The sequence below is a fragment of the Miscanthus floridulus genome, chromosome 1 (genome assembly GCF_019320115.1).
Source record: "Miscanthus floridulus cultivar M001 chromosome 1, ASM1932011v1, whole genome shotgun sequence".
NCBI classification, from domain to species: domain Eukaryota; kingdom Viridiplantae; phylum Streptophyta; class Magnoliopsida; order Poales; family Poaceae; genus Miscanthus; species Miscanthus floridulus.
The window spans coordinates 39,445,791-39,452,939 of NC_089580.1; the positions used below are offsets into that span (position 1 = coordinate 39,445,791).

The following is a 7,149-nucleotide window of genomic DNA, read 5'->3' on the forward strand; positions in this document are numbered from 1 at the left end:
AGGCTGTTATGAGTGTGCGAGCCTGTGAGGCTGCGAGTGATTTTTCAGTGGAAAAATCCAAAAGAGACTTCGAGAGGCGGGTAGTACCAACCGCATCCCTAGAGATCCGTAGCCGCTCCACGGTCACACTCACTCTCGACGAGACCTCACTACCTCAGCTCAGCTCAGAGGAAGGACGGACGGCGAGATGGCAAGCGGGGAAGAAGGCAAGGGGGAGACGGTGCTGGTCACCGGCGCCAGCGGCTTCATCGGCTCGACCCTCGTCCGCGGCCTCCTCGGCCGTGGCTACAACGTCCGCGCCGGCGTCCTCAACCCCGGTCAGTAGCACTAGCACCGCACTCTCCGGCTTTCCTCTCCGGACAGCGTCACCATGATGCCTGCGACGCGGAGCTTATCGAGTGCGCGGTGGTATGCAGATGACAGGGCGGAGACGGACCACCTCCTCGCGCTCGCCGCCGGCGCCGGCGACGGCAGCCTCGGCTTCTTCCGCTGCGACCTCCTGGACGGCGCCGCGCTGCTCGACGCGGCGCGGGGGTGCTCGGGCGTCTTCCACCTCGCGTCACCCTGCACCGTCGACCCCGTCAAGGACCCCCAGGTATATGCGTGCCGCGCCGTAGTGCCAGTTTCCCCGTCGCCAACCTGCTCCGTTCGCCGTTGCAGAACCAGCTGATGGTGCCCGCGGTAGAAGGGACGCTGAACGTGCTGCGCGCGGCCAAGGACGCCGGCGGAGTGCGGCGGGTAGTGATCACCTCGTCCATCTCGGCCATCGTGCCCAGCCCCGGGTGGCCCGCCGGCGAGGTCCGCGACGAGCGTTGCTGGACCGACATCGACTACTGCGAGAAGAACGGGGTGAGCGAGCTTCCCAGCGAAATCTGAACTTTTTTTTTTTTTGGCAATCGCGCCAACTAGCACGTATTTCATTGAGAGGGTAGCAACCAAACACGAGGCAATCCACGGATTGCCGCACTAAATGAAGAAAAGAAAAGAAAAGAAAAAAAAGGCAAAAGAGTGAGAAAGAAAGAAACAACGACCGCTCTCAACACCAACCATCAACCAACAACCTTCCAAACTGAGCCTGCAACAAAAGAAAATGTGGCGTTGTTCCATTTGTTGGATGCTTTGCTGCTGTTTGCTAGATGCTCGTCTGTGTTGTCTGGGTGGATGCTTGGCCACCGTGTCGTTGTTCCATTTGTAGGCAACTCTGAACTTTGGAAAACATAGTATAATCGCATCCTATTCCTAGCGTAGATCATGCATGGAAACCTCTGCAGAAATTCCAGGATGCAATGCAATGCAACCTCTGCAGAGCTTCAGTTCCATCAGCAATTTATTGGCTGTTAGTATCTCAGGCTCCATTTGCTTCTGCGTGTAGGTTTGGTACCCTGCTTCGAAGACACTGGCAGAGAAGGCAGCGTGGAAGTTTGCAGAGGAGAAGGGTCTGGATGTGGTTGTGGTTAACCCGGGAACAGTGCTGGGCCCCATGATTCCACCAGCCATCAACGCTAGCATGGCCATGTTTTGTCGCCTCCTTGAAGGTGAGCATATTGCATACTCCCTCTATACCTCTGTCCTAAAATAAGTCTCCCAAGATACAGAGAACAGTTCAGCAACCTATTTCGTCTCGCTAAGGCGGGAGAATTTGAATTTTGTTATCCGTCCATTTTAAAATTAGTGTAACTGTTAACTTATCATGCCTTGTTTGTTCTGATGAGCCTCTTCAAGTTAATACATTGAACATTTCATCATGATAAGTTAATACACGGGATGGAGGCCAGAGCTCTGTCCAGACTCGTAGGGGACTTCAAAGTATCCCAAGTAAAGAGAGATTGTAATCAGGTAGCAAATTCTGTAGCTAGTTTAGCTAGGCGCACTAAACATTCTGCGGCATGGTGGGGACAAGCATCTGCGTGTGCTCGGGCCTCCCTCAAAGCCGATTGTATTAACTCTGGTGTCTAGCTAATAAAGCTATCTCTTAACTCGCAAAAAAAGATAAGTAGGAGTGCTATTAGCTAGGGTCGTTGTTACCTCAGCTCTGAACCTTTCCTTTTATTTTTCTACTTCATATTCTGTATGGCCAAATGTCTCTCCGAGACTCAGTTCACGCATCAGCAGTTTCAGTTCATTAATGACCATGCATTGCTTTGGCAATGTGGTAACAAATACAAGGCATACATGTATGCAATGTTCAGAATTACGGAGTAATACTGTTATTTCTTGCTCATTATTATAAGTTTCTTACCGTGCAGGCTGCGCAGAGGGGTATGCCGATTTCTTCATGGGGCCAGTGCACGTGGAAGACGTTGCCATGGCGCATATCCTGGTGTTCGAGAACCCATCGGCGTCTGGGAGGCACATGTGCGTCCAGTCCATCTGTCACTGGAGTGACTTCGCGGCCAAAGTCGCCGAGCTCTACCCCAACTACAAAGTGCCCAAGTACGCGAAACCACACATTTTTTTTCACCAAGAAAATCAGACTGAAATTTAGGTCTCTGGCTCTGGGTGTGCGCTTGAGCCAATATAGTGAGCCTTGTGCTGTGTTGCTTTACCTGCAGGCTCCCCAAGGACACCCAGCCTGGGCTGGTGAGAGAGGAGGTGGGCTCCAAGAAGCTCATTGCGCTGGGGCTTCAGGTCACCCCCATGGAGAAGATCATCAGGGACGCCGTGGAGAGCCTCAAGTGCCGAGGCCACATCTCCTGAATCCTGATGGATGGATGGCAGGATGGGCAGTGCTTGTGATGTGAGGCCGTCATGGACCTTTGCTTAAGTTGCTAGCGTGGCTTGTAACTAGTAGTAATAATGATGTCACCAGATGATGATGATAATAATAAGATAGCGTTGGAACTGTGCAATCTGAAAAAGAAAACCGAGCTAACTCGGTTTTTCAGTTCTTAATTATGAAGTTTCAGGTACCGAATTGGATTGGATCCGTGTCGAAGTTGAAGCCTAGACACGCACACTGAACGTTCTGATAGTCGACGTGAACTGTACTTGGCCACTCCATTTGCTGCTCCTTTTCTTTGGCCTGCAGTCTGCAGAAAGCTCAGTATAATGCCGTCGTCTGCAGTTGCACAATGCGTGCTACGGTACGCAATCGCTGTGACTGTTGTGGATAATCCAAAAGAGGTGTCCGAAGCTGGTGCTAAACACGCATCCACAAAAATCCCAGTGTCACGTAGCGTGCTGTACGCTTGAGCTGCTTATTCGTGATATAATATTTTTCTCTCCTAACAAAAAAATAGCATCGCTGTTTTCATAAGATTGACTCGACACCCAGCTCAGCCAGCTAGTCAGCTCAGGGAAAGGACGCGAGAGATGGCGGGGGAGACAGTGCTGGTCACCGGCGCCAGCGGCTTCATCGGCTCCACCCTCGTCCGCCTCCTCCTCGGCCGCGGCTACAACGTCCACGCCGGCGTCCTCAACCCCGGTCAGTACCAGTTGCTCACGCGACACGTACACAGACGCTGATTATGTTCCTTATAGTTACTATTTGGGCGGCGCAGATGACAGGGCGGAGACGGAGCACCTGCTCGCCCTGGCCGCCGGCGCCGGCGAGGGCCGCCTACGCATCTTCCGTGGCGACCTCCTCGACGGAGCCGCGCTGATGGACGCCGCGCGGGGCTGCTCGGGCGTCTTCCACCTCGCCTCGCCCTGCATCGTCGACGCCGTCAGCGACCCCCAGGTGTGTGCCCCGTGGCTGTCCTCTCCTCTTCCATCGGCTCGCTCTACCCCAGGCTGACCTGCTGTTCCGTTTATGCGTGGCTGGTTGCAGAAGCAACTGATAGTGCCGGCGGTGGAAGGGACGCTGAACGTGCTGCGCGCCGCCAAGGAGGCCGGGAGCGTGCGGCGGGTGGTGGTCACCTCGTCCAGCTCGGCCATCATGCCCAGCCCCGGGTGGCCCGCCGGCGAGGTCCGCGACGAGCGCTGCTGGACCGACATCGACTACTGCGAGAAAAACGGGGTGAGCCTGAGCCTACTGCAGTACTGCCTACCTATTGCAGCGTCTCCAGGTACCATGGCGCCATGAATGATGGCACGATCAGCCTGGGAAACTCGGTGAACACAGAAACTGGAGAAGGTTTGCAGGATTTCCAGGACGCGTGCAAGATGCAACCTCTGCAAAACTTCGGTTTCATCAGTAGCTTCGCTCGCTGCGATCTCAGCTTCTCTTTGCTTGTGTTTGTGCATAGGTTTGGTACCCTGTTTCCAAGACGCTGGCAGAGAAGGCAGCGTGGAAGTTTGCAGAGGAAAACGGGCTGGATGTGGTTGTGATTAATCCAATGCCTGTCCTGGGCCCGATAATCCCACCAACCATCAATTCTAGCATGTCCGTCCTTCTACGCCTCCTTCAAGGTAAAGCTTCAGGCCATAGTTTGGAATTCTAAATTTCGTTCCAAATATGAAATTTGAGTTGGAGTATCCGATCATGGCTACCTTAGTGGTTCCAGTTTAAATCAATATATATGGTCTCCAAATGATTCATGCACTTGCAAAAACCAAACAATTATTTCTTGTTTTTTTTTGCCACTTCATGCAAGTTTCAAATTATATGCAGTGTTGAGAATATTCTTCTTGTTTGCTCATTATGCCGTTCATTGGATGAAGAAGCACATCCAAACAGTACAAAATATGAGCTGTTGTAGTTTTTGATAATGTCTACATTACCGGTTCAATTTGAATCAATATATGGTTCCCAAACGATGCATGCACTTGCAGAAACCAACCAATCCTCTTGTTTGCCACTTGATTTGCTGGCTTTCAATCCCCATGCAGTATGCAGAAGCATTGTTATTCTTGCTTGCTCATTATGCCGTGCCATTACAATGAGATGAAGAAAACAGTGAAGCACATCATTTTGGACATGCAGGTTGCACAGAGGAGTACAAGGACATATGGATGGGGGCAGTCCATGTGGAAGACGTTGCCTTGGCCCATCTCCTGGTGTTCGAGAACCCATCAGCTTCCGGGAGGCACATCTGCGCTGAGTCCATCAATCACTTGAGCGACTTCGCGGCCAAACTCACCGAGCTCTACCCCAGCTACAAAGTGCCCAAGTAAGCCACATTTTCAAAACCCCTTTTTTTCGCGATGAAAACTGCATGAAAACATCTGGGAATGCTTGCCTCTCCTCTATTGGAATTGAAACTTGTGGTGTTGCTTTGTGGCAGGTTCCCCAAGGATACCCAGCCTGGGCTTGTGAGAGCAGAAGCGGAGGTAGCGTCGAAGAAGCTCGTTGCGCTAGGGCTGCAGTTCAGGCACCTGGAGAAGATCATCAGGGATGCCGTGGAGAGCCTCAAGAGCAGAGGCTACATTTCGTAGCCGTCGGTTATTGTAATGTCCTCCTGAACCTTGCTAAGTTGCTAGTATGGTTTCGATAGATGTCACTAGAAAATAAGGCACTGTTTACAATGTGAAACTAAGTTTCAATCAAGCTCAGACACCGAGAAATCTCGAAGATGCCAATCAAATTTCAATCCTGAGTAGTAGCAAATTTTGGAAAGTGAAATCGCGAACATGAATAAAATTTTCAAGGAGTCACACATGCGAAGGTTGGTTACTAAAAAAACTCAAATAGACTAGTTGTAACTACGAGTCTATGTTCGAGATCTGAACCTGAACCTGAACCTGAATCTGAATAGGCCATGCTAACAGAGCTCTTTCTCCTCTGAGAGAAGTGATTTTATGGTTGTAACTTGTAGGTGAAATAAGAGGACCTAGTTGTTTCAGGCTTTCAGCTCGTAGACTTACAGTTTATTTCAATACATAATCATCATCCATCTGGTTTTACGGAAGTAGCTCATGTATCTAGCCTCAAATTCTGAATCTGAATCCAAATCGGGATCTGAATCTGAATAGTAAAGTTCCTTCCCTGAATCTTTTGGTTTCAGCAGTGGCATTTCGGCTACTTCGTTCATGTTCTCTGGCAGCTTCTGCATGATGCGGACCAAGAACTCCATGAAGCACACGGTGTGGAGCGTTGCCTGCCCTTTCCTCCTGTCTCGCTCATTGAGCGGTAACAGGGCAGCCATTATATCCGCGGTCCGGGCTCGGGGCTCCTCTTCATCTTGACTGATGATGGCCTCGCCGTCGCCGACGACAATGCTCCCTGGAATCACGAGCGTCGGCTTGTAACCCCAACACAACGCGTACTCCCACTCCTCCGGCGGCGTCAGTTTGCGCGGCAGGTTTACCTCGATCGTCTTCTTGGTTGTGGTACAGTACATGCAGGGCTTGCAGTCTTTGTCGCCGTATTCTTTGTTGCGCAAGTACATGAATAACACGCTGCCGCAGTTCCAAACGCCGGTGATTGAGTAGGGATCAAGGCGGTTGTTGTCACTAGACGCCTTGTCGCCGATGACGCACTTCCACTCCCACTGGTGCTCCACCGTGAGCAGCCACAGCGCTCTGCCTTGGCTATCCTGCGTGTCCACATATGGACGGCCGGAGATCAACAAGAGCGTCGTGGACATTATTTTGCAGCCGTGTTCGTCTCTCTCGCCTGGCAAATCGATGGCGGTGACCGTCTCGTCGTCGACGTCGAAAGCCAAGATCACTGCCTTGTCGACGTGGAGGAGGTAAATCGTGCCGTCCAGATAGAGGGGCTCGCCGCTGATTTCTCCGTCCAGCCCCTCAGATAACAGCGTCCGTAGTCGTGGTTGCTCCCCGCCGCCGCCGACGCCACTGAGAGCATAGACCAGCAGCTCTTTTGGATCCCTCCTTCGCCATGCTATCCTGGATTGCGTTTGCGCAGATCGGAGCCTTCTCGATCGACCGTCCAAAAATCCGTCCCCCCACGTCGACGTCATCATCTGGGCTTCTGGGTCGCTCACAGGTCACAGATGCATCGCCCAGCCCAGTTGGTTCCGGGCCAGCCGGCCAGTCCCAAGCCCTTCCGACGCATCGATCCACTATAGTAGTAACACATTCTATCCATCCGATTCACGGCCTTGGGAGTAAAATTCATGTAATGGATCACATGAATTTGTGGCATTAGAAATCTGAGTGATTTCACTCAGGTAATCAAAATCCATACATCAAACCCCTCCAAATATATGCCCTGTTCGCTTGGCTGATAAGCCATGACTGAAGGTATTGTCGGCTTATAAGCCAAACGAACAGGACGATAGTTTATTTATAATGTAAGAATTTCAT

At 51.6% G+C, this 7,149-nt stretch overlaps 3 protein-coding genes across 5 annotated transcripts; 2 read left to right on the forward strand and 1 right to left on the reverse strand.

Moving 5' to 3' along the window:
- The first annotated feature begins 43 nt into the window (after positions 1 to 43).
- Positions 44 to 2,909, forward strand: LOC136490081 (cinnamoyl-CoA reductase CAD2-like). The gene is made up of 6 exons (XM_066486595.1): positions 44 to 317; positions 417 to 595; positions 661 to 849; positions 1,373 to 1,535; positions 2,247 to 2,433; positions 2,553 to 2,909. Exons 1-6 carry the CDS (start codon positions 188 to 190, stop codon positions 2,695 to 2,697), a joined length of 993 nt encoding a protein of 330 aa, XP_066342692.1. The 5' UTR covers positions 44 to 187; the 3' UTR covers positions 2,698 to 2,909.
- On the forward strand, positions 2,910 to 6,027 carry LOC136489883 (phenylacetaldehyde reductase-like). 3 transcript variants are annotated; one of them, XM_066486475.1, is made up of 8 exons: positions 2,910 to 3,083; positions 3,258 to 3,424; positions 3,501 to 3,679; positions 3,770 to 3,958; positions 4,188 to 4,350; positions 4,865 to 5,051; positions 5,166 to 5,328; positions 5,889 to 6,027. In XM_066486475.1, the coding sequence occupies exons 1-7, from the start codon at positions 3,049 to 3,051 to the stop codon at positions 5,314 to 5,316; spliced, it is 1,071 nt and encodes a 356-aa protein (XP_066342572.1). In that variant the 5' UTR covers positions 2,910 to 3,048; the 3' UTR covers positions 5,317 to 5,328; positions 5,889 to 6,027. The 3 variants fall into 3 exon arrangements, with proteins under 3 accessions (XP_066342572.1, XP_066342623.1, XP_066342515.1); XM_066486526.1 differs by having other exon boundaries at positions 5,886 to 6,002; XM_066486418.1 differs by lacking the exon at positions 5,889 to 6,027 and having other exon boundaries at positions 5,166 to 5,539.
- LOC136455114 (uncharacterized) lies at positions 5,754 to 7,072 on the reverse strand. Its single transcript, XM_066455270.1, has one exon. The coding sequence runs from the start codon at positions 6,804 to 6,806 to the stop codon at positions 5,754 to 5,756; it is 1,053 nt and encodes a 350-aa protein (XP_066311367.1). The 5' UTR covers positions 6,807 to 7,072.
- Between the last annotated feature and the right edge of the window lie 77 nt (positions 7,073 to 7,149).

Bases quoted from the DNA above. Each gene is read 5' to 3' on its own strand.
- LOC136490081 (XM_066486595.1), top strand. From the start codon at position 188: ATGGCAAGCGGGGAAGAAGGCAAGGGGGAGACGGTGCTGGTCACCGGC. The intron at 1,536-2,246 runs GTGAGCATATTG...CTTACCGTGCAG, and splicing joins GTTTTGTCGCCTCCTTGAAG to GCTGCGCAGAGGGGTATGCC. The intron at 2,434-2,552 runs GTACGCGAAACC...CTTTACCTGCAG, and splicing joins CCCAACTACAAAGTGCCCAA to GCTCCCCAAGGACACCCAGC.
- LOC136489883 (XM_066486475.1), top strand. From the start codon at position 3,049: ATGCCGTCGTCTGCAGTTGCACAATGCGTGCTACG. The intron at 3,959-4,187 runs GTGAGCCTGAGC...GTTTGTGCATAG, and splicing joins ACTACTGCGAGAAAAACGGG to GTTTGGTACCCTGTTTCCAA. The intron at 4,351-4,864 runs GTAAAGCTTCAG...TTGGACATGCAG, and splicing joins CCTTCTACGCCTCCTTCAAG to GTTGCACAGAGGAGTACAAG.
- LOC136455114 (XM_066455270.1), bottom strand. From the start codon at position 6,806: ATGATGACGTCGACGTGGGGGGACGGATTTTTGGACGGTCGATCGAGA.